Source organism: Paramormyrops kingsleyae, chromosome 4 (assembly GCF_048594095.1).
Source record: "Paramormyrops kingsleyae isolate MSU_618 chromosome 4, PKINGS_0.4, whole genome shotgun sequence".
Classification (NCBI taxonomy): Eukaryota; Metazoa; Chordata; class Actinopteri; order Osteoglossiformes; family Mormyridae; genus Paramormyrops; species Paramormyrops kingsleyae.
The window spans coordinates 21,410,186-21,437,144 of record NC_132800.1 but is presented as its reverse complement, the minus strand read 5'-3'; the positions used below and the strand labels follow the sequence as shown (position 1 = coordinate 21,437,144).

Below are 26,959 nucleotides of genomic sequence, written 5' to 3'. Positions count from 1 at the left end.
CTAAACACAGTTCTACTCATCGCCGGCCAGAATCTCACATTCTCCTTGCCGACATCATCCATCCACAGGAGGATTACTGTACAGCTTCCCTCCCAGATCAACGTCATACAGCCACTTAGCCACCACGCCGGCCACTGCCGCATGAGCTTCCTGCCGTCTGCTTCAGCTCGTCCCGCTCTTCTCCTCGAAATGCACTTGTGGACATGTGATCCCCCTTTCAGACTGGGGGAAGGCGGTGTAGTGACAGACTTAAGCTTAAATACATTACAGGTCCAGTCTGGTACACATTGACTGGACTGGGGGGTAGGGTGGGCAATGGGAAGGAAACAGTAAACGTGTCATGTGCCTAGAGGAGTCTCTGTACCGTATGATGAAGGTGAGACGCCTCCTGTAAGAATGAAGAATTTTGCATATTAAAAAAATAACCATTGAGCATTTGTTTCATAGCACTCTGGTACGTGGCTGTGTTCAAGTTATACGGGAGGGGGTAAATTATCATCAGTAGACAAAACAAACCCCAGAAGCATGTACTTATGAAGCCTCTCACAGGCATTATGACTGGCAATGGAGCTGTGGGGCTGTGTACAGCCGGAGAGTGGAAAGCTCACTGTCAAAGATGATTGTGATGCCACAGAAAAGAGGACGCAGTGCGTCGTCTTCAGATTGTAATGCAGCGTGTGCTGAAGCTGGGCAAGTCTGTTAGTAAGCGCTTCACTAAAAATAAAGGTGACGTAACACCATCACTGCTGTTACGTGAATGTAAATGTTACAGTGTTGATAATGTAACACTGACACTGCTGTTACATGAATGTAAATGTTACAGCACTGATAATGTAACACTGACACTGCTGTTACATGAATGTAAATGTTACAGTACTGATAATGTAACACTGACACTGCTGTTACATGAATGTAAATGTTACAGCACTGATAATGTAACACTGACGCTGCTGTTACATGAATGCAAATGTTACAGCACTGATAATGTAACACTGACGCTGCTGTTACATGAATGTAAATGTTACAGCACTGATTATGTAACACTGACGCTGCTGTTACATGAATGTAAATGTTACAGCACTGATAATGTAACACTGACACTGCTGTAACATGAATGTAAATGTCACAGCACTGATAATGTAACACTGACGCTGCTGTTACATGAATGTAAATGTTACAGCACTGATTATGTAACACTGACGCTGCTGTTACATGAATGTAAATGTTACAGCACTGATAATGTAACACTGACGCTGCTGTTACATGAATGTAAATGTTACAGCACTGATTATGTAACACTGACACTGCTGTTACATGAATGTAAATGTCACAGCATTGATAATGTAACACTGACGCTGCTGTTACATGAATGTAAATGTTACAGCGTTGATAATGTAACACTGACGCTGCTGTTACATGAATGTAAATGTTACAGCACTGATAATGTAACACTGACGCTGCTGTTACATGAATGTAAATGTCACAGCACTGATAATGTAACACTGACGCTGCTGTTACATGAATGTAAATGTTACAGCGTTGATAATGTAACACTGATGCTGCTGTTACATGAATGTAAATGTTACAGCACTGATTATGTAACACTGACACTGCTGTTACATGAATGTAAATGTCACAGCATTGATAATGTAACACTGACGCTGCTGTTACATGAATGTAAATGTTACAGCGTTGATAATGTAACACTGACGCTGCTGTTACATGAATGTAAATGTCACAGCACTGATAATGTAACACTGACGCTGCTGTTACATGAATGTAAATGTCACAGCACTGATAATGTAACACTGACGCTGCTGTTACATGAATGTAAATGTTACAGCGTTGATAATGTAACACTGATGCTGCTGTTACATGAATGTAAATGTTACAGCACTGATAATGTAACACTGACGCTGCTGTTACATGAATGTAAATGTTACAGCGTTGATAATGTAACACTGATGCTGCTGTTACATGAATGTAAATGTTACAGCACTGATAATGTAACACTGACGCTGCTGTTACATGAATGTAAATGTCACAGCACTGATTATGTAACACTGACGCTGCTGTTACATGAATGTAAATGTTACAGCGTTGATAATGTAACACTGATGCTGCTGTTACATGAATGTAAATGTTACAGCACTGATAATGTAACACTGACGCTGCTGTTACATGAATGTAAATGTTACAGCGTTGATAATGTAACACTGATGCTGCTGTTACATGAATGTAAATGTTACAGCACTGATAATGTAACACTGACGCTGCTGTTACATGAATGTAAATGTTACAGCACTGATAATGTAACACTGACGCTGCTGTTACATGAATGTAAATGTTACAGCACTGATTATGTAACACTGACACTGCTGTTACATGAATGTAAATGTCACAGCATTGATAATGTAACACTGACGCTGCTGTTACATGAATGTAAATGTTACAGCGTTGATAATGTAACACTGATGCTGCTGTTACATGAATGTAAATGTTACAGCACTGATTATGTAACACTGACACTGCTGTTACATGAATGTAAATGTCACAGCATTGATAATGTAACACTGACGCTGCTGTTACATGAATGTAAATGTTACAGCGTTGATAATGTAACACTGACGCTGCTGTTACATGAATGTAAATGTCACAGCACTGATAATGTAACACTGACGCTGCTGTTACATGAATGTAAATGTCACAGCACTGATAATGTAACACTGACGCTGCTGTTACATGAATGTAAATGTCACAGCACTGATAATGTAACACTGACGCTGCTGTTACATGAATGTAAATGTCACAGCACTGATAATGTAACACTGACGCTGCTGTTACATGAATGTAAATGTTACAGCGTTGATAATGTAACACTGATGCTGCTGTTACATGAATGTAAATGTTACAGCACTGATAATGTAACACTGACGCTGCTGTTACATGAATGTAAATGTTACAGCGTTGATAATGTAACACTGATGCTGCTGTTACATGAATGTAAATGTTACAGCACTGATAATGTAACACTGACGCTGCTGTTACATGAATGTAAATGTCACAGCACTGATTATGTAACACTGACGCTGCTGTTACATGAATGTAAATGTTACAGCGTTGATAATGTAACACTGATGCTGCTGTTACATGAATGTAAATGTTACAGCACTGATTATGTAACACTGACACTGCTGTTACATGAATGTAAATGTCACAGCATTGATAATGTAACACTGACGCTGCTGTTACATGAATGTAAATGTTACAGCGTTGATAATGTAACACTGATGCTGCTGTTACATGAATGTAAATGTTACAGCACTGATAATGTAACACTGACGCTGCTGTTACATGAATGTAAATGTTACAGCACTGATAATGTAACACTGACGCTGCTGTTACATGAATGTAAATGTTACAGCACTGATTATGTAACACTGACACTGCTGTTACATGAATGTAAATGTCACAGCATTGATAATGTAACACTGACGCTGCTGTTACATGAATGTAAATGTTACAGCGTTGATAATGTAACACTGATGCTGCTGTTACATGAATGTAAATGTTACAGCACTGATTATGTAACACTGACACTGCTGTTACATGAATGTAAATGTCACAGCATTGATAATGTAACACTGACGCTGCTGTTACATGAATGTAAATGTTACAGCGTTGATAATGTAACACTGACGCTGCTGTTACATGAATGTAAATGTCACAGCACTGATAATGTAACACTGACGCTGCTGTTACATGAATGTAAATGTCACAGCACTGATAATGTAACACTGACGCTGCTGTTACATGAATGTAAATGTTACAGCGTTGATAATGTAACACTGATGCTGCTGTTACATGAATGTAAATGTTACAGCACTGATAATGTAACACTGACGCTGCTGTTACATGAATGTAAATGTTACAGCGTTGATAATGTAACACTGATGCTGCTGTTACATGAATGTAAATGTTACAGCACTGATAATGTAACACTGACGCTGCTGTTACATGAATGTAAATGTCACAGCACTGATTATGTAACACTGACGCTGCTGTTACATGAATGTAAATGTTACAGCGTTGATAATGTAACACTGATGCTGCTGTTACATGAATGTAAATGTTACAGCACTGATAATGTAACACTGACGCTGCTGTTACATGAATGTAAATGTTACAGCGTTGATAATGTAACACTGATGCTGCTGTTACATGAATGTAAATGTTACAGCACTGATAATGTAACACTGACGCTGCTGTTACATGAATGTAAATGTTACAGCGTTGATAATGTAACACTGACGCTGCTGTTACATGAATGTAAATGTCACAGCACTGATAATGTAACACTGACGCTGCTGTTACATGAATGTAAATGTTACAGCGTTGATAATGTAACACTGATGCTGCTGTTACATGAATGTAAATGTTACAGCACTGATAATGTAACACTGACGCTGCTGTTACATGAATGTAAATGTTACAGCGTTGATAATGTAACACTGATGCTGCTGTTACATGAATGTAAATGTTACAGCACTGATAATGTAACACTGACGCTGCTGTTACATGAATGTAAATGTTACAGCACTGATTATGTAACACTGACACTGCTGTTACATGAATGTAAATGTCACAGCATTGATAATGTAACACTGACGCTGCTGTTACATGAATGTAAATGTTACAGCGTTGATAATGTAACACTGATGCTGCTGTTACATGAATGTAAATGTTACAGCACTGATTATGTAACACTGACATTGCTGTTACATGAATGTAAATGTCACAGCACTGATAATGTAACACTGACACTGCTGTTACATGAATGTAAATGTCACAGCACTGATAATGTAACACTGACACTGCTGTTACATGAATGTAAATGTTACAGCACTGATAATGTAACACTGACACTGCTGTTACATGAATGTAAATGTCACAGCACTGATTATGTAACACTGACGCTGCTGTAACATGAATGTAAATGTTACAGCACTGATAATGTAACACTGACGCTGCTGTTACATGAATGTAAATGTTACAGCACTGATTATGTAACACTGACACTGCTGTTACATGAATGTAAATGTTACAGCACTGATAATGTAACACTGACATTGCTGTTACATGAATGTAAATGTTACAGCACTGATTATGTAACACTGACACTGCTGTTACATGAATGTAAATGTGACAGCACTGATAATGTAACACTGACGCTGCTGTTACATGAATGTAAATGTTACAGCACTGATAATGTAACACTGACATTGCTGTTACATGAATGTAAATGTTACAGCACTGATTATGTAACACTGACGCTGCTGTTACTGTCATGGTTCTGGACGGCACGGGAACGGGAACGGGGCATGGTGCACGAAAAGAAGGGTGGACGACCCACTGGCGGCTCCAGGAACAGAAAGGGGTTTATTAAACAAAACAGAAAACACAAAAAACACAACTAAACCAAAAAGACCACAAGGGGTCAAAAACAGAAAGGGGATTAAACAAGACTAAATAACAAAAACTGAATGCACGCAGAACACAAAAAAAAAAAAACCCCTCAACCTACAACTACCATAGACATACTGTAGACAATGAACCACTCGGGAACTGAACACAGGCAGGAACTAAAATACTAATGGGTAACGGGACTAACACAGGGCAGGTGAGGCTGATTAACAAAGACTAGGGAAACAGGACACAGGTGAAACCAATTAACTCAAAGACACTGAAAACAGGGGAACTAAGAACTAACCAAGGAAACAAACTAACACTGGGGAATTACAGAACAGGTAAAGACACAAGCAAGGGCACCAGGAACAAAACCAATAACCAAATACAAAATCAGACACAAGAAACTCAAATGAAACACTAGGGAGCAAAATACAAAAACAGGAGGTGGGATTCAAACATAGGACAGAAGGGTACTCAGGACAGAAGGGTACACAGACAACCACATGCTCAACACATAGAGCCACAAGACCAGACAGGAAACAAGGGAGAACAAAGACTAACATGAGAACGGGATGACCAGCAACACCTGCTGGTCAAACGGGGAAGGGACACGGAAGGACCACAGCAGGGGCTGACCCTGACAGTTACATGAATGTAAATGTTACAGCACTGATTATGTAACACTGACGCTGCTGTAACATGAATGTAAATGTTACAACACTGATTATGTAACACTAACACTGCTGTTGCATGAATGTAAATGTTACAGCACTGATTATGTAAAACTGACACTGCTGTAACATGAATGTAAATGTTACAGCACTGATTATGTAAAACTGACACTGCTGTTACATGAATGTAAATGTTACAGCACTGATAATGTAACACTGACACTGCTGTTACATGAATTTAAATGTTACAGCACTGATTATGTAAAACTGACACTGCTGTTACATGAATGTAAATGTTACAGCACTGATTATGTAACACTGACACTGCTGTTGCATGAATGTAAATGTTACAGCACTGATTATGTAAAACTGACACTGCTGTATCATGAATGTAAATGTTACAGCACTGATTATGTAAAACTGACACTGCTGTTACATGAATGTAAATGTTACAGCACTGATAATGTAACACTGACACTGCTGTTACATGAATGTAAATGTCACAGCACTGATAATGTAACACTGACGCTGCTGTAACATGAATGTAAATGTTACAGCACTGATAATGTAACACTGACGCTGCTGTTACATGAATGTAAATGTTACAGCACTGATAATGTAAAACTGACGCTGCTGTTACATGAATATAAATGTTACAGCACTGATAATGTAACACTGACGCTGCTGTTACATGAATGCAAATGTTACAGCACTGATTATGTAACACTGACGCTGCTGTTACATGAATGTAAATGTTACAGCACTGATAATGTAACACTGACGCTGCTGTTACATGAATGTAAATGTTACAGCACTGATAATGTAACACTGACGCTGCTGTTACATGAATGTAAATGTTACAGCACTGATAATGTAACACTGACGCTGCTGTTACATGAATGTAAATGTTACAGCACTGATAATGTAACACTGACGCTGCTGTTACATGAATGTAAATGTTACAGCACTGATAATGTAACACTGACGCTGCTGTTACATGAATATAAATGTTACAGCACTGATAATGTAACACTGACGCTGCTGTTACATGAATGTAAATGTTACAGCACTGATAATGTAACACTGACGCTGCTGTTACATGAATGTAAATGTTACAGCACTGATAATGTAACACTGACGCTGCTGTTACATGAATGTAAATGTTACAGCACTGATAATGTAACACTGAGGCTGCTGTTACATGAATGTAAATGTTACAGCACTGATTATGTAACACTGACGCTGCTGTAACATGAATGTAAATGTTACAGCACTGATAATGTAACACTGACGCTGCTGTTACATGAATGTAAATGTTACAGCACTGATAATGTAACACTGACGCTGCTGTTACATGAATGTAAATGTTACAGCACTGATTATGTAACACTGACGCTGCTGTAACATGAATGTAAATGTTACAGCACTGATAATGTAACACTGACGCTGCTGTTACATGAATATAAATGTTACAGCACTGATTATGTAACACTGACACTGCTGTTACATGAATGTAAATGTCACAGCACTGATAATGTAACACTGACGCTGCTGTTACATGAATGTAAATGTTACAGCACTGATAATGTAACACTGACGCTGCTGTTACATGAATATAAATGTTACAGCACTGATTATGTAACACTGACGCTGCTGTAACATGAATGTAAATGTTACAGCACTGATAATGTAACACTGACGCTGCTGTTACATGAATGTAAATGTTACAGCGTTGATAATGTAACACTGACGCTGCTGTTACATGAATGTAAATGTTACAGCACTGATAATGTAACACTGACGCTGCTGTAACATGGATGTAAATGTCACAGCACTGATAATGTAACACTGACGCTGCTGTTACATGAATGTAAATGTTACAGCGTTGATAATGTAACACTGACGCTGCTGTAACATGGATGTAAATGTTACAGCACTGATAATGTAACACTGACACGGATGCCATCAGTGTATGTGTGTGAGCCTCGCCCTAAAATCATGTTACAGGAACCTAGCGCTGTGTGAGAGAGGACAAAGAAAACATGCTTTGCTGACCATGTTTTTAATAATAATAACAGCTAAGGACGCGAATGACCCACAATAATCACACCTCACCAAGCAAATAGACTTCGCATCTGACTGTTTTGGTGGTTTATATCGATACATCGATCCATTTTCCATAACAATGATCTACTCTGGAGTTTTACTGACCTGAAGCCCAACCCTAAAATCAGAGGACGATGAGGTTGGGGACACGGGAGAGCAGCCCTGGGGACACAAACAGATAAACACTCAAGGTAATTTAGAAACACCAACTCACCTAAAGCTTTTAAAATTCCATTGGACTGTAAGTGAAATCCCACAAAATCCCAGCGGACAGAGATCCAGGGCAGGAATCAGTCCTACTATCCTGACAGTTTGAGGCCACAGTGAAACCTTCTCAGCAGTCCAGCAATAAAAACTAATTATACTGCTGGAAAATTTAATTAAATTTTTATCTATTTATCTTACCAGCCAAGTCCATCTACTAATGAAAGCGAGCGCCAGGCAGCTGTCCTACATGTTAAATACATTTCAGTAAATATTCTTAATAATGAAAAACTAAGAATATATAAATAGTTTGTTCATTAGCGAAGAAACAAAAAATAAATTCAGTCCTGTGATTACATAACAAAGAGGGGGGGTGTTTTGTAAGCACTTTGGTACAGATGATGGGATTTGGTGTGCACATGCAGGCGGGCCTTGGGGGGGGGGGTTTCATAGTAGTCTGTCACAGATGGTGGCTAAACCTGGCTGGACGGTGGCTCAGTTCCAGTTTGTCGTTTAAGAGCAGTCTGGAAACGAATTCTGCCACACTGCTGCTCCCGTCCACGAATGGCCACAGAAATGGCCCTTATCAGCTTGTAGGTGATGAAAAGATTGTTTGTTGTATGATATTCAGTCAGCCAGGGGCTTCGTAAAGGGAAGGGCCGATTTCAGGGGCCCCTGAGTGACTGAGGCCTTAACATGAATGTATATGCTACAGCGATAATATGTAGCACTGACTTTGCTGCATCATGAGTGTAAATGTCACATCACTGCTAATGTAAAATGTTACTGCGGTAGCTTGAATGTAAAAATTACAAGGCTGCTAATGTAACACTAATATTGCAGTAACATGAATGTTTGCGTGCTGCCAGTGTAACACTACAGCGCTGCCATAACAGGAATCGAAATGTGACAGAACTGACAATGTAACACTATCACTGCTGTAACATGCAACATTAATGGCACACATGCAACATCAATTTCATTAGTTTTCATCTAGGCCGTGTTTAAGATATGGTTCTGAGGGAAATTTCTGGATTGATGCGTAAGCGACACCTAAATCCCAGCACCAAAAACCGTCTGACTTGGATGAGTGTCCTAAATGCCAGTTGGACACGGTCTGAAAACAACGTTTCAAAGTTTAACAAGTCAGAAAAAGAGGCCCACCATCAGGCATATGAGACAAAATAGGATAAGTTGTTGTAATGGAAGGTTTTCCGTTGATTAAGGCCTGTCCACATTTACTCATTCAGTGATCGATCAGGTCACTCACACATTCACTGGTGTTTGAGTAGGTTTACTTTGCCCCCTAGCTTCCAGAATGTGACATTGCATTTGTTTTTATTCCGTCATTGAATGCTACCCAAAAAGGCTTTCATTTATAATGCAACATTTGAAATACATTTGCTGAAATGCAGAAAAATTAGTCCGGGGTCCTGTCGCAAGGTCATAAGTTCTTTACAGTGCTGCTGAATGCTATGATTCAGTCAGAAATTCAGTAGTAAATGGTTCATGTACCATCAGTAGCAGATTAATTTGTAGCTTCTTATTTGCTTTTATACATCCATCTTCTATAACCTTTCATCTAGTAGAGGTTTGTGGTGAAGTACAGGGCACTAGGCAGGTGACACCCATGCCGGTCTGGATGGGGGGCGGGCTTCAGGTAAAGCATCTTCCTCAAAGTTACTACTGTGGAAGGGAAATTCCAGTAGGACTGGAGGAGGGGGGGTGCATAGAGCAAAGCTCTTAGTCACTCTGGAATCTGTAACATCAGCTTCCCTGCTTCACTACCTGCTTCACTACCAGCTTCCCTGCTTCACTACCTGCTTCACTACCAGCTTCCCTGCTTCCCTACCTGCTTCACTACCAGTTTCCCTGCTTCACTACCTGCTTCCCTACCAGCTTCCCTGCTTCACTACCTGCTTCAGTACCAGCTTCCCTGCTTCACTACCTGCTTCACTACCAGCTTCCCTACTTCACTACCTGCTTCACTACCAGCTTCCCTGCTTCACTACCTGCTTCAGTACCAGCTTCCCTGCTTCACTACCTGCTTCACTACCAGCTTCCCTGCTTCACTACGGGCTTTAAAAGCATAAACAGATCTGATAAAAGATACAACTTTGTGTCACTTTTGAAATCCATATTTTTGAGGCTGAAGACAAAGGACGCCCATGAACTACTGAGAATAAATAATATATTGAGAGATGGTTTGATCCAGGAACTTGAGAGTGAAACTGGCAACACGCTTGCACCAAATGTTCTCTCTTTGTTTACCGAAATTAAAAACTCACTCAAAGCAAAAGGGACAAAAACTAATTCACATGCAATGCAGTTCAATATATAGTTGTGAGTAAGGTTATGAACCCCTTTGAATGTGAATTTCTTTATGAATGACTCCTTTATTTCTTTATGAATGACTCCTAAAATGTTATCTGGTTCTCATTTAAGTCACAATAAAAACAAATAAAAAACATCTCAACTAACAAGCAACATACACATTTTATATTGCTATATTTTTATTATCCTCGATAACAGAAGATGTCCTTGATTTTTCTACTTGAAAAATGGGTCTTTTTAAAATTAACGGGACTCAACTGATATCCAGGTCCCTGAACATGCCACTGATTTATGGTCTCTGATAATGCCCAAGCTGTTCAGAACGATGCCCTAGAAATAAACAAAAGACACCATGTGATTCTCTCCTTATGTCCATACTGCGCTACGCTGAATTGTTTTCCCATCTGTAGAATGTGAGGATTTGGCTAATTGAGCTGGGCTATTTCGTGCAGCAGGATTGCATTACTGCTCTCACTGTCATTGGCTGCATCGTTACTGGTGACCTTGTGATATTCACGGATCTAAATGCTTGAGTCTCCCACTTACGGGGCTAGTAAAGGTATGATGTCACAATTCTAACTATTTTCTCTATACTCTCTCTGATGCAGCTGCAGCCTGTCCATACGCATCAGTCTGGCGTGTTTGGGTCATGGTGCCAGATTAGCAGGCGTCATTTGAACAGAGATGGATCCGGTGTTACGTAGTCTGTAAAATCCTCCACAAAAACTTAAAAAACTTAAAACTCATTGATCAAAACAGGGGTACACTGTACTTTTAAAAATTAATTTACTTCACAATAACTATAAATAATAAAATGAAGGATTAAATGCAAGCCATGTCAGTAAGCCCCGATTCATTTGGTTAGCTCAGATGTTTTAACAATCATGCTAATAGTTTGAGAATTCCATATGTGACAACCATCGTAGTTCCAGAAACCTCATTTTATCTTTATTTTCAGACTTCTATTTAGAATAACTCAATTGTACAGACTATAAAATCTATGGGATGTTATTACAACATGGTTGTATATGCGATTAATCGTGTAATTGATCTCCAAAGTATACGATCAATCGCGATTTTAAAAATCGACAGCTGTAATTCTCCATTTTCCAGAGCAAAGAATTAGTACAGATGTTATCAAACTAGATAGAAAAGAAAATGACATATCAATCAGATTTAATGGATCGCGAAAGTATCCTAATGCGGACTTAAAAAAAACATGAGGATGCAAGAATCATAAAAATTTTGTATAGCTGGATGACTGGTAGTGACTGACTAAGAAGTGCTTTGAAAATGTAAATTGTTTATATAATTTTTTTTTTCTGGGCTAGTACCTTTTTTTACTGAACTAGCCCTGTTGCTTAGTCACAAAAAACACAAGATTCACCCTGGTTACAGCCCCCAAAATGCTGGCTTGCTATAGCTACTATAATAAATTTTCAGCTGAAGTATAGTGGTTACGAATAAATTGGTGAAACTATCCATGGATGAATGGGTTCTTGTTGCTTACTGCCATCTAGTGGTAAATTTTCTCTTGCCTTCCACGGAGCTTGTAATTTAGTGCCCATTTGATTTATAAGCCTATTTATTCATTAAGCCATAAACCTCAGAGTGCACAGAAACCCCATTCCCTGATTGTGTCACCTAACGGGTCACACAGACTGACTGTAAATGTGGATGGTGTGATTTCCTAATGGTAGCAGTAGGCTATTTTTAAAGACTATCTAAAAATCAGGATTGGCCTCGCGGGAATAAATTTACGGAGATGCCGGTTTGGCCTGTACCACAGAATTGTCTCAGGCAGGTGGAAAACACAGAAAGCCTGCCAGTGTTAAAGAAGAAGACGATCATTTTATCTTTTCAGACCTGTCTGAAAAACACTAGAGAATAAGAATAGTAGATTCGAATTTTTCAGGATCAAGATTAATATTTTGTATTTTTTAATCTAGTGTATTTTTGGAAAAAGGCCTCCCCCTAGCATCCCGGAGTGTGTTTGTCTCACTTGAACTATCTACTGTAAATTCATTTTGACACGTCTGGTTATGACTTTTGCCCCTGTCTTTCATAAGCAGCACTGGATTGCAGTGGAGCCTAGAGCCAGTCACTGGAAGCACATTATTATTGCTACTGTTGACCCAGCAACTGCAGCCCCACAAACTTTTCACTTGCCCCTTTCGAACACTCCTGCTCCTTCATCTGTAACAATTTACCATGGCAATTAAGGGAATAGAATAGAATAGAATAGAATAGAATAGAATAGAATAGAATAGAATAGAATAACCTTTATTGCCATTGTACAATGAAACTCTTTGTGCTCCTCACCACTGCTATAAGTTATAAAATACAATAAAAAACAAAACTAGAAATAATAATATATACAATAATATATACAAGCTGAATGATGAATCAAAGTGCAGTAGTACAATCATATATATATTTTAGCGACATTGATCAGGGTGGATATTCCTTAATGATCTGCAGTATCTGATCATTGAAACCTTCTGATTGTTAAAACTAGACATTACCAATGTTCTATTTTTGTCCTTCTCCTTTCTTTATACTTGTTCTGCTAATGACTGAGATAAAATGAAACTTCTGCACAGGCTCGTGTTTGTCACAAACTCAGACTGAATATACTGAGACTTAATGGAAAGCAGGAGATAAAGGGACTCAGTCCTTGCATTGGATAACCGCTTGGAAGATGCAAGGATGAACAAATACAACCACACAAATTAATATTAGGCCTAATATTACTGATTCATATTGTTCTTATATGCGATTAGTAGGCTATATGGCGCTATTAATCGTCGAAAGAGTATAATAATATATAATAAATGTAATGTATAATGTAACTTCAATTTTAAAAGTAATTTAAAGGAAACAAAAAGGAAGTGAAAACAAGTATTACGATGCATCTTATTCCGTGCGTAATGTAACGAAGTCCTATCTCGCCAGCGAACTCGCCAGCCTGCCAGAGGATGGCGCTGTGGGCCTAAAATTTCACTGTGTGAGTTTGACCTGTTTTCAATGACAGTTTCCTGTTACAGAAAGGAAAGTAGAGGGGGGTGTAGGGGGCTGAACCATGAACCTGCAGCGTGCGTGTGTATGAGTGAAAGAGGCGGCGGGGCTCCGCCAGGATGTGGTAGTGAAGGGGGAGGAAGCATCACCGCACGCTGGCAGCACTCTGGCGTCGGCCGGCAGTGGAAGAGAGGAAGCGGGAGCTCGGCTGTACGCCGGAGCTGGGGGATCGCGGATGTTGCGGATGGAAAGGGGCGAGTCGGACGCCATCTGACAACGTGGAGAGCGATCGATGCGAGGTCTGAGCTGTTCGCGGAGATTGGATCTCTAAAAACCTGCGAAGTAATCGCCCTTCGATTGGCGGGGGCGAGGTTTCTGCAGGTCCGCTGTCTGGCTGGATATCCGTCCACGTATCAAGGGCAGCCTGACGGAGGGTGTTTCATTCAGTCGTAAGTTACGTTGATGCGGCATGCGGACTGAATCGGGCGAGCATGGGAACACCCCCCTCGACTGACTGCACGCCGCTCATGTTACTTTATTGCGAACTTTTCTTTTTTGGTTACTTTTTATTGCCCGAAGGAGCGTTTTGAAACTTTTGGTTGGGAGAGAAAAGGCGTGGAAATGAGCGCCGGGGCGAAAAGCGCGGCGCACCAAGTGGATCCAGACGGGACGAGCTCCCGGGATAAGAAACAGGAACGCGGACAGGACGGAGCGTACGGTCCGCCGGTGAGCGCCGCGGACTCGCCACGTCCCGCCGGTCCGGAGAGGGAACCGCGGTCCTCCGCCGCCGATGTCACTCGCATGTGGATTCAGTTCGCCAAGACCTTCGCTGTCATTTTCCCCATTTACGTGCTGGGGTATTTCGCCTTTAGCTTCAGCTGGGTTTTAATAGGGCTGGCCCTTTTTTTCTGGTGGAGAAGGAATAAAGGGAATAAAAATGGCAGGCTGAACAGAGCTTTGGCTTTCCTGGAGCAAGAGGAGCAATCGGTCCGGCAGGGTCTCCCAGCATCGGAGCTGCCACCATGGGTAAGAACCTGGCACTTACAGATACGCCTTTTACTTCAGCTAACTTTTATGCGTCACCGTGCCAAGGAGAAACACAAAGTTCTCCATCTGAACTACCTATAATCACAAGGTGCGTGTACATGTCACGTTTTCTGATCCCACGCCAGTGGAAACCTTAACATCATATTATAGCTTTTTCCTGTTCCGCCCATGAATTCATGAGGCTTAATTGATCTAATTCACGTTTCTCCAAACACCCTCCCGCCCACCTTTGTCACCTTACTGTTTGTTTAGCGCCGAAATGAAACTTGTTCCAAACAAAAGTCTGAAGCGCCAAGCAAAATACAGGCTGGATTAGTGGTTTTTGACGTTCACTGTAACTGGTCACACCTCACCTGGCGTTAAATTAAACATGTCTGCCGTGCACCGCTGAACTGAAGCTACGTTTGGGTTCAGACTTAATCTGTTTATCTTTAGTACACATTAACTGCAGTTTGCCTGTTGGTGTTTTCATAGACACGCATTTCTTGGTTCAGACTTGCCTTCTTTCTTTAGGGTAAACAGTAATCATCTTACCCTTTTGGGATTTGAACCCGTGCCCCTCCTGTTTTATCCATTGTTGCCCTCTGTGAGTCATTGTGGGGCAGTGGGGCTCCTCGTGACCTCGCAGTGCCACAGCTGTCTGGGGGTTGGGGGTTGGGGGTTGGGTTGGGGGGGGGGGGTGGTGATGTGGCTTTAGTTCTAGCCGTTACTCCCAGAGCCCCCTTTCTCACTGTATCTTAAATTAGGCACCGGCAGTGCATGCCGGCGGGTGCCCAGAGCGGTTATTTTAAGCCGAAAATCCGCCGTGGCTCACCGAAAGTTGCCGTGTGGAGTTACTGCAACCCAGCAGGCCTCTAGGATCTGTTTGGAGTGACAGTATGGGGGGGGGGGGGGGTTTATGGGAGTGGAAAATAATAATAAAAAAAACAGGGTGTGTCAAGTGAGGCTGTGAGCAGGGAACACGAGAGTCGATTCGTGCTAACAGTGGCCATTTTTAACGTCTCAGAACATGTGGCGGTTTGCACAGCACCTGACTTTAAGGTAACCCCCCCCCCCCCCCCCCAGTCCTCGCACCCTCTGCATCCTGAGATAGCCTCCAGGCTCACTGCTACCTCCCGCTGTCATGGGAAAGGGATGGATGGATGCCTGGCTGGCTCATTAAAATAATGATGGATTAATCTCGACATTCCTCGTTCTGGGGTCTGTCCCAGTGTTGGCGTTCAGAGTCCAGTGGAGTCGGCCCTCACTGGCATTTTTTAATTTGCATGGTGACATTTCCTGCTTGGCTTGCGACACGGTCCCCTTTGCCCCTGAGTGTAGATGCACACCAGCCTTCCTTTCTCTTCCTTCGCAGTTTCACCTTTTTTATTGCAATAAATCATGTAAATCGTGTGACTGGTAACTCCCAGCGTGCTCCTGCCGCGTTCCACGTCGGCATCGCCGTCATTTTCTCCCTCCTTCCTTTCTGCTATGTCACGGTGAGCCGACGGGGGCTCATTTGACGTCTGATTGAACGCCGTCCCCTGACGGCATCGATGTGTTGTGGTGACCCTCTATTACACAGCTCACTCTCCTAATTAAATTCCTGCTGTCTACCGACCGGAAGCCTTTCTCTTCCCCGTTGACCTGGAGACGGCAACACTGCGTCCACGCTGGCCTCTATCTCGAGGCCTGAAACTAACCTCCGAGGCTCCACCGGAATCAGCCAATGCCAATATCTTGAGGCCTATGTACCGATTTTCGTTCCACCTCTGCGCTTAAGCGTCCGGCTATGCTAGTTATTTGAGTAAACGTGCTAATTTCACGGCGTCCCTCGCCTCTGAGGCTGCCGGCAGTGTAAACAGAGCTGGAAAACCCACACGCACGCTCACAGGGGACGTCCGCAACCGTGGCAGCAGTCCAGTGAACAGCACACGGGCACTTTGGAGTACCGTGTAAATAAAAGCAGTGTGAGGTCCTGTCTGTTGTATGCACTGTTAGCTGGAAAGTTGTCTATTTGACAGAGGCACGTCCTCACTGTCAAAAGCTTGTTTTAATATGTCCATTTTCCCATATTTTCGGATATGTTGTCTGCGAGGCTTTCTGCAGAAGTCTGAGTTAACAGAGCGTAACTGATGCTTAACACAGTAGCTGGGGTTAGATCCAGGTGTGCTGTTAGCTGTGGTGATGGATTGATTTTTACAGAAAATGTTTGCCTGTGCCTTCTTTCCCATTGGCTGAGAGGATGTCCTGATTTGCATAGTGGGTCCTCATTGGCCGCTCTCGTGCCGTGCAGAGCAGTGGGAAACTATTCTGAGGAGTCTGGCCGTTTGGGTCCCTGCAGACCCACATGCGGTCATGGGTGCCTGTTGCCTGTCCCACTCTCCCCCTCTCAGACACGTGGTGTAACTGAGGTACCCTTAGACCCGCGGAAAAAATGACAGGAAGCTCTGAAGGGGGAAAAAAAAAGCAGGTTCTGATGGGCCCCCTGAAGTCAACCCTCCGCCACCTGCCAGAATATGCGGCCAGGCCATGTTGGTGTTCAGGGACTGTTGCACGCCTTGTGGATGAAAGGGGCCCATTGTGTGTCGTGAAAACAAAGGTGGGCTTTGAGCGGGAGGACTGTTTATGACACGCCATGTGTCCACGACCAGCTGCACAGCCGTCGCTGCCTTATTCAACCCCAGCTCGCCAGCAGCTACTGCTGTGAGCCTCCCGGTCGCACACCTCCCCCCCCCCCCCCCCGTTCCGAAGACACAGTTGGTTGGATCCAGCCTTATGGTTCTAGGAGAACTTGCTGATTCAGAGCAGTGTGCCTGCAGCGGAGGCTCCCATCACTGCCGAGGGCGGATGGTCATTATTTTGTGCAGGAATAAGGCTGTTTGCGCGTGTGGGTGGCTGGGTGGGAGTCTGGGGGCGGCGTGTTTCCCCACAAATGCCGCCCTGGATCGATCGCCGCGGCGAATCGGAAGCATGCTGTCACCCGGGCTGCGTCTCCGGCCGTCTGTGCTGGCTGGCGCCGGTGGGCTGCCTGTTATTTCAGCGACGTGTGTGGGGGTAGCTGGTACAGAGATGGTACAGTATGCTTTTTGCCTGACAGGCCATTGACGGAAGCCGGTGGGGGCTGGGTGCTAGCGTAGCGGTCCATTGCTAGCTATAATGGGTGTCTTGATGCTTGTGGCGCACGATCCCAGTTGGTGAGCCAAAGGGTCCACGAGGTAGACATCCTACTGTCTATGCAGGCCCCACCCTAGTCCTGCATGGCAGGCTCCGCCCACAATCCACAGCGAGGCCATCCATTACTGAGGAAGCGGGTCCTTCAGATGCCTCTAACGCATTTTTCAGAGCCGCCGTCCGCAGTCTCAGCTCGTTCAAACCGGCACACAAAGCTTCTTGTCCCCGGCTCTCTGACACACTGTCCAGAGCTGTCAAACGCAGCGGGGACTTGGCCTAACCGCACTGGGGGAAATCGCTGAGGGCTGTACCGTCATTACAGGCCTTGTTTACAAACATCCGCGATGGGTTTCCTTTGTACTTGTACTTCAAAAGTCTCTGCTATTTTTGGAGTAGCTTCAAATGCAGCCATGGGCTGTGAAACAGCTTGCTGGGAATGCCAAGGCGTCTGTCACGTGACTGGGAATATTTGGCAAAGGGTGCCCCTTCTTGGTTTTCATAGACAAGCCAATTCCCAGTGCTACGGAGGCATCAAAGGGACATTTTCAGCCAGCTCCGCCGTGACACTTTCATCATGTATATATGCTGGGTCTTTAATGACGGCAGTGTCCGCGTGTCTTGGCGAAACGCACTTGTGCCATTTGCAGAATCGAGCTGCCATGAACAGATAGGTGGAGCCTCTCTATGCAGATTGAGCATCCCATTGGTAGAGGGCTGGTGTGTGGAGCCTCGCCTTGCAGACTGAGCATCCCATTGGCAGAGGGCTGGTGGGTGGAGCCTCGCCATGCAGACTGAGCATCCCATTGGTAGAGGGCTGGTGGGTGAGGCCTCACCCTGCAGACTGAGCATCCCATTGGCAGAGGGCTGGTGGGTGAGGCCTCACCATGCAGACTGAGCATCCCATTGGCAGAGGGCTGGTGGGTGGAGCCTCACCATGCAGACTGAGCATCCCATTGGCAGAGGGCTGGTGGGTGGAGCCTCACTTCTGCTCTTGTTTGTCAAAACAGGTCCAGGCTGTGTGGGATGCTTTTTTGCAACACTCTTGTGTAAGTAGTCCTGGGGGGGGGGAGTGTTTTTAGACTAATTCATTCGGGCCGTGTGATCAACGTTTTGCTTAATGACCTTTCACGTTCATTATTGGAATGTGGGATAAACAGTGGCCGGGGGGGGGGGCAGGATCGTTGAAAAGCTGAATTGCAGCAGATGATGCTCTTCTCCCTTTGACTCATCCACACAGAGACTGTGGACACTGCTATACGCTTTTATTCCAGACTCCGGCCGCCTTCTCCAGGCTGCTGGATTCAGGAAATATCTTCCGCGTGAGTCAGGGCCTGGCCTGAGTCCCGTGTGTGTTTCCCCCGTCCGTACCGCGCCACAAGCCTTCAGTCCTTCAGTCCTAAAAAGGAAGAGAGGAAATTGTGCCAGTGTGTCACGGCCGTGTCGATCCGCACACCTCAGCAGCACCCTGCTGGTTTCCTGTCCTCCGTCACAGGCTCTCACTGTCTCCGACAGCAAGCCGCCGAAGGAATGGCTCCGTCTGTTAATTTACTCAATGTTTACCTGGCCAAGTCGTCCAGGGTGGCTCGATGGTTCACGACACAAAACTTGTAACGCTTAAGTTGCTTAATTCCTAGGGAAGTCCCCAGGGAGGAGGAGTTAACCTGAATCCTAGAGCACCCAGGTGTTTAAATGTGTCAGCCAGAGAATAGTAATAACAGTAATAGTGTGTGTGTGTGTGTGTGTGTGTGTGTGTGTGTGTGTGTGTTAAGCTCGGTCTAGCGTACGCAGTCCAGGAGTCTGCGAGCGGTTTGCTGTACCTCAAGGCATGTTTATCCACTTCCAGTGGAGTGTGTTTACAGTGCTGCGCAATTTGGGAAATGCATTTAATTAGGCTGTTTGTCACAGAGCTGCCTGTTTCAGTCACAGGAGAGCAGGCTGCACTGGCTTGAGCCGGGGGGGGGGGGGGGCTGTGAAGCCTTTAGCTTTTCAGCAGGACCATGCAGGTGGATCCGTCCATTATGGCTAAACACTCCCCTGCGCCACATTAGCGGGGAGCGAGTGCACGTTCCCGGCTGCCCTTTAGCTAATCGCCTTGTTCTAAATGCTTTCAATGTCCTTGCTCTTTCCTAGAGGAAACTGACAGGCTGCGTACTTTTTCAAAAAGCATGCCAATAACAGGTGATGTGTTGTCAAAGATGGACAAAGAGGACGCCATTCTTGATGTCAGGAATATAGCCGGGGGCAGCTGGTAGTTCTTAGGAAAATGGGATTCCCATCAGAAAACAATATTATGTTGCACCCTTAGCAGATACAGTTCTTGAATTGCTTTACTAAAATTTTCTGCTAATACTCTACCTGATGTTGGCGTCCTTTTATCACAGGTTAATGCTCAGTGTAATTCTCAAACTATTGCTTGCTGCAGTTGGCTGATGCCCTCAGGGTAACACTTGTCCTAACCTGCTAAAACTCAAACTAGCACTCTGGCTAACATTGAAGTTGCCCTAACTGGCTACAGCTCTGCCTAACGCTCACGCTAACCCCCTAAAACGTACCATCACTGGCTACAGCTCTGGCTAACGCTCACGCTAACCCCCTAAAACATATCATCACTGGCTACAGCTCTGCCTAACGCTCACGCTAACCCCCTAAAACATACCATCACTGGCTACAGCTCTGGCTACTGCTCACGCTAACCCCCTAAAACATACCATCACTGGCTACAGCTCTGGCTACTGCTCACGCTAACCCCCTAAAACATACCATCACTGGCTACAGCTCTGCCTAATGCTCATGCTAACCCCCTAAAACATACCATCACTGGCTACAGCTCTGGCTACTGCTCACGCTAACCCCCTAAAACATACCATCACTGGCTACAGCTCTGCCTAATGCTCACGCTAACCCCCTAAAACATATCATCACTGGCTACAGCTCTGCCTAATGCTCACGCTAACCCCCTAAAACATACCATCACTGGCTACAGCTCTGGCTACTGCTCACGCTAACCCCCTAAAACATACCATCACTGGCTACAGCTCTGCCTAATGCTCACGCTAACCCCCTAAAACATACCATCACTGGCTACAGCTCTGGCTAATGCTTAGGATAATTCTTGCTGCAACTGGCTGACAGCACCATTAGCACCCTTGAGCTCAGGTTAATGTTCAGTTTGTTGCAATTAGCTAAACCCCCGAAGCTAATTGAAATCTTAACCTGCTAATGTTTCACGCTAACCCTCCTGAAGTTGGCATAACTGGCTAAATCTCTGGCTAACGCTCATGCTAGCTACCCAATACATACCAAAACTGGCTATGGCTCAGGACAGTGCTCAGGCCAACTCTGTAAAGATACAGTGACTGGGTAATACTCATACACCACAATAAACTATAGCATCATTCGTGCTGGGGCTCTGCCCAGAGCTGGGCCTGCCAGTTCAACACAGCATTCCTACTATCTGGTCGGCATGTTGCAGCCCTTGTTTCAGATGACATGCTGGCACTGTGCCCTCCTGTTCTCCAAGGGACCGTCCGCTCTCTGATCATCATGCCACGCTGTCCCAGCAGGCAGATGTTGGCTCATTACACACTCAGGCCAGACGCTGGGGTTGTAACATTGCTCGTCGCTGTTCTCTTCATCGACGGTTGGCTCACGTGTGACGTACATTGCAGAGCTACGGTTTGATGCTAGACGTCTGCTTATCTTTGCTCAAGGTTTTCCCACTTTGAGTCTGAGCCTCGAGACCCTGGCCCTGGCCCTGTTGTGTCGATCCAGGATGCCAACCCCTCACACAGGCTCCACGTAGCTGGTTATATGTCCAATGCTCCTGTATTTTCAAATCAAATCAAATAAAAAAAACTTTATTTGTCCCCGAGGGGTAATTTGAGGAATGCAGAGAAAACACACACAGAACCAGACATTAAAGAAATAGAACAAATAAAATAAAAATAAAAAATCAGAAGTAGTAGTAATAATAATAATAATAATAATAATAATAATAATAATTAAGAAATAGAGTAATACAATGGTTCTCAATACAATGTGTCCTCTAAACACTTATCATGTGTGTGGTGAGTGGTTCAGCAGGCTACACCTCTGTGACTGTGACCAGAAGACTGCCGGTCTTGGTCTCAGCAGGAATAGTCCCATGTCCGTGGGCCTACTGTATGAACAAGGCCCTTAACTAGGGGTCCCGGCTGACCCCGTGCTTGGTCTCGCCTGTATATGTGTCTGTATGACGCATCTGGAGTGAAACTCGTGCTTTCAGACTCGCGCTCGCACAAGAAATCCTACGGCAAATCTATGTTCCATTCCATTATAAACCTAAAATTAGCTACATCAGAAGCGTTCGGGGTAGGTTGTAAACCGTACAGACTGTTTGCAAGGTAATAAAACCCTTGCATGCATGTAAATGCGTGTGCATGTGTGTGCAGATCTGTCTCGAATTGAAAATCTCACTCCAGCCAGTTGACCAGTTGCCATCCCTGCTATATGTCTCATGGAGATCATGGTGGGACTGGCGAAGAGACCCCTTCCAACATACCTGTAGTCATACTTGTGCAAACGGCAAATAAAGGGTCATTTAATTTCATAGGAAATGGTGTGTATGTCAGTATTAATGCCCGGCTCTTTGGTTTCAGGTTCACTTCCCAGATGTAGAGAGAGTAGAGTGGTTAAACAAGGTAAGTCGTCTTTTATCTCTTACATTTTTGGATTGTTGTTGTTCCCCGGCGTTGGTGGGAAGGTAATCCTTTTTTTTTTTTTTTTTTTTAAACTTTTGCCCTGTTCCACATTTTCTTGACTTCGTTGCAGCAGAGTGTTATAAATAGGATGGTATCTGGAACTCTACTGGTCTTCTATCTGTCTTTTGTTCGTTCTCTCTCTCTCTCTCTCTCTCTCTCTCTCTCTCCCCCCCCCCCCCCATTCGGTCATGTCCCCTGGTAATCCAAGGGGATCCAATCTCTGTGATACAGCTTATTCTCAGGGTGGCGTAAGGGCAGTGCACCCATACCTCGCTAATGAGGATTTGCATTAAAGCTGTGAAGCCCTCGTTCGATTGGTGCTCAGAGTCACATGATACGAAATGTTACTGCAGCATGTCACCTATTTTTTTTTCCCTTGGTGATCAAAATTAATTGGGCATCAGAGGGACGACTTCTGGGGGTGGTGATTTGTGATCATCGCGGTACGATCGCCATGCAGAGGGCGAGCTTTCTTTCACTGTCAGTGTTTGTTCTTCCAGCACTCATTGGTCAATCATTCTGTCAGGCATTTGTGTCACTGAAATGCTAACAATCGAAACCTGATCGCAGTATAGAGAAAAGTGCCTACAGTTTCACATATATCCATGCCAAAAGGCTTTGGCGCTCAGCCCAACGGCCTTGCGGCTATAAGGGAGCTATCAGTGAGACGTGACCTCTCACTGACATTAGGAACAGGACAGATAAACTTCATTAGAGGTTGCACTGCAAAATAAGAGGTCAAAGCCATGTTTGTGTAACTCCCTGAATATTGTTATTCATACAATATTAATTGATACACGTCACATGGCTGTTCATCCGGCACAAACAATGCAGCATTGTTTCGTCAGAGATTCAAAGTACGTGATGATCTGAGACAACCTCAGGGTGTGTTTTAGCATACAGCACCCTGGAAAGACCACATACAAGCTATCTGGGGGGGGGGGCGTGACTTCAGGCAGAGTTCCTGTTCACCAGCTCAGACTCAGTGTTGTCCAAGGGGTGACCTCGGACGAGACTCTCGGGGGGTGACCTCGGACGAGACTCTCGGGGCGTGACCTCGGACGAGACTCTCGGGGGGTGACCTCGGACGAGACTCTCGGGGGGTGACCTCGGACAAGACTCTCGAGGGTGATAGCCAGTCCACATGTCTATATCCATATTTCTCCTCTTGTTCCACAGACAGTCAAACAGATGTGGCCGTACATCTGCCAGTTTGTGGACAAGCTGTTTCGTGAGACCATCGAGCCGGCGGTGAAGGGAGCCAACCCCCACCTCAACACATTCTGCTTCACCAAGATCGACATGGGGGACAAGGTAGCAGGCTGAAGTCGCTTCGGAGTCCTTGCGCTTGGACTCCGCGGTACCCTGTACCGACCCAAAGTGGCGCCGCTCCCTCAGTCCTGACATCTCTTCGTTTATCTCCCCAGCCCCTCCGAATCAACGGCGTGAAGGTTTACAGCGAGAACGTGGACCAGAGGCAGATCATCATGGACTTGCAGATAAGGTGACACACGTCGTCCCCCCTCCGCCGCCGCTTGCTCGCCCCCACATCGCCTCCCTCGTTTCCGTGCTGATGGGATGTCCGCTTCTGCCCCACCAGCTTCGTGGGGAACACGGAAATCGATGTCGACATCAAGCGCTACTATTGCAGGGCCGGCATTAAGAGCGTACAGGTGAGGGGTCCTTATCATTAAAAAGCTAGCTAGTTTAGTCCCCGTTTGTGTTTTTTTTTTTTTTTTTTTTTTTTTTTTGGCTTGGTGGGATTGATTGTGAGTAGTTATACATTTCGAAATAAATGTGCTGGCATCCCGTAGCCTTGAGAAAGGGAAAATGTGTTTTCTTCTTAGGCTTTTTGGACAGGCATAATATTTAGACAGGCCTGCAGCATGCCTAGGTTTATACAGGACCCATGGGTTGCAAAACCCATATGGCTGGACTATGGACTTGGGTCATGTGGAGGTACTATACAAATTTCTGCATCAGCTGATTTTTCTTTCAGGGAATGTCGCACTAATCTGGATTCAGTGACATAGCAGGGCGGTCATTTGTGTCCCTGATAGGTGACTGTCATAGTGGTGAGCCTCTGCCCTTAGGGCCCAGTGCTAATATGGAATTGGATGCACTCTTCTCTGCCCCCTGGCGACCTCTCTCTCGCTCCAGACCCGCCACACGCACGTCTCCTTTTGTTACCTCCCAGTTAGTGAGAAGAAACAGAAACTCATTGTTCCTGGTAATTACTGGTGAAGCAGACTAGCTGCTCTTCTTCTCAGCATTCATTTTTACTTGCGTACGGTTCGGCGTATGATTTTTGCGTTGTCTGTGCACTGTTGGCAGCCTGCTTTGAACACTTGAGAAATTTACTGGCGAATAAAAGCAGGTCGAACAAATTTCAGTGACTTTGTCGAGCTGTTTTTGTTTTCTTCTCTTTTCATTTTTTACCACACAAGGACAGAGACGAGAAAATGCAGTCTAGCTTTTAAAGAGTCGTCTGGAGACCTGTTGCCACCCAAATAAGGGCACGTTGATACAAACATGTCATTCCCATCCAGAGCTATTCTGGGCCAAGCAGATCCAGGAGTCCATCCCCGAAGCTCTTTGCAGTAGACCATTGGTTTCATGTGACTGTTGCCACTTTCATTCTGATTCATTTCCTGAGACCACCATGGCTGGGTTTGAGTCAGAGAGGTGACGTATGTGCGTTGAAGTGCGGAACAGTGTCAACAGACGTTCAGGACACGTGAACATTACTCCCAGTCTTAAGCATCCGGTCCCTATCTTGAAAGCCCATCAGCCCGATATCCTGTGTGTCTGTCTATGTCTATCTATGTCTGATATGACCTCATATCTTCCAGATGGCGCAAGAAAGCATCCGTGGAGTCCTCTAACCTCGAGACACCATCAGAAGACGGAGTAACTCATTACTGGCCATCTTACTGTCTTTGTCCATGTGTATCACAGCTGCATGGTGTGTTGAGGGTCGTCATGGAGCCTCTGCTGGGAGACATGCCCTTGGTTGGAGCCTTGGCCATCTTCTTCTTGAAGAAACCGGTATGTACCGCCTCTTCTCTTCACAAGAAACTCGCTTGTTCTGGTTTCAGTACTATTTTAGATAGCATTCGCTGGACACACCCTTCCTATTTAATCTCTTGCTGTTTGTCAACATCCTATGCTGATCGGAGCCCGATAGCCGCTCTCAATGGACACTACAGTGCCCCAAACGTCAGGAAATTATGCTGCCTCACCCCGCATACGTGTGCTGATAACTCCCAGAGGTCCCGCGAGTCCTCTGAGTGACAGCTCTGAGGATCCAATCGGGAGGCCTGAGGGGGGTAGGGTGGGACTCTGATAGCATTGTCTCATAGCTTGTGTTGTGACGGAGGACACTGGCTTGGGACTTTTAGATATCAGAGAACAAAGGTGACCTAAAAACTTCTCAGACGTCCTACAGCCAGGGCCCATATCATGCAATGTTTGCTTTAGGCACTTTGTAAATTTCAGCTTGATATGTTCTTTAGCAAACAATTGGCACGGGGAACACAATTTCCCACAATGCCCTGCCCTGCCCAGCCTCTGAAGGGCAATGCTGTATCTCCTGTGGCTCTGTATCATCAGAGGGTCTCCAGTGGCTTCAGGGAGTGGAATCGCTTCCCACTGCCCAGTGTCCTCTCCATCTCAAATTGGCATATATGGTCCTTGGAGATCTGGAGACTGGAGGACCGGAAAGAGCAAAGTGTTTGTTTTTGTTGGGTCTTTTTATAGTATGTTAATTTATTGCCCAGCTCTTTAATCCAGAGTCACTGCACCTTGTGGTGGCTGAATATTTTCTGGGGAATTTCAGTAATTTGGCTGAGTATGCGACAGGAAGGTCTTTCTCAGGGTTTGAAGTGGAAAATCAGGTTGGTCTGTGCCCTTAAACTGGCATTATTTAATCTGGGTAACTAACCACTGTCAGTGCTGGTCCGGAGAAAGCATGATTGGGCATTGCCTGTTAAGTCATGTGGGCTGACATCAGAGCGGCGTTTGTTTTGGTTTAAAAGCTGATTGGCAGTTGAGAAGGCGATGGCTGAGGTTTTCTCTGGGCATGAAATGTCACAGGGCAGCTTTCAAACGGCACCTAGCAGATGACAGGAAGTGGCCTTTTGACTTCCTGCGGTTGCTGCTGTCTACGGGGTCTCCCTTGTTTGGGGGCTCCCGGGAGGCGCTGAGCACTCTCTGGTG

The 26,959-nt window shown here is 44.6% G+C and overlaps 1 protein-coding gene and 1 long non-coding RNA gene across 5 annotated transcripts in view; one reads left to right on the top strand and one right to left on the bottom strand.

Moving 5' to 3' along the window:
• Positions 1-305: 305 nt before the first annotated feature.
• On the bottom strand, positions 306-15,475 carry LOC140588779 (uncharacterized). Its single transcript, XR_011989978.1, has 3 exons — positions 15,384-15,475; positions 8,352-8,408; positions 306-388 (listed from the first exon to the last, which is right to left on the bottom strand). It is a non-coding gene; the product is annotated as an uncharacterized lncRNA (long non-coding RNA).
• Positions 13,840-26,959, top strand: part of LOC111840205 (extended synaptotagmin-2-like) — a 29,385-nt gene continuing 16,265 nt past the window's right edge. For all 4 annotated transcript variants that reach the window (XM_072710840.1, XM_072710839.1, XM_072710838.1 and 1 more), the window contains exons 1-6: positions 13,840-14,828; positions 22,640-22,681; positions 23,921-24,055; positions 24,169-24,245; positions 24,342-24,414; positions 25,700-25,789. In XM_072710840.1, coding sequence (XP_072566941.1) covers positions 14,424-14,828; positions 22,640-22,681; positions 23,921-24,055; positions 24,169-24,245; positions 24,342-24,414; positions 25,700-25,789 — 822 coding nt within the window. In that variant the 5' untranslated portion in view covers positions 13,840-14,423. The remainder of the gene's footprint in view (positions 14,829-22,639; positions 22,682-23,920; positions 24,056-24,168; positions 24,246-24,341; positions 24,415-25,699; positions 25,790-26,959) is intronic.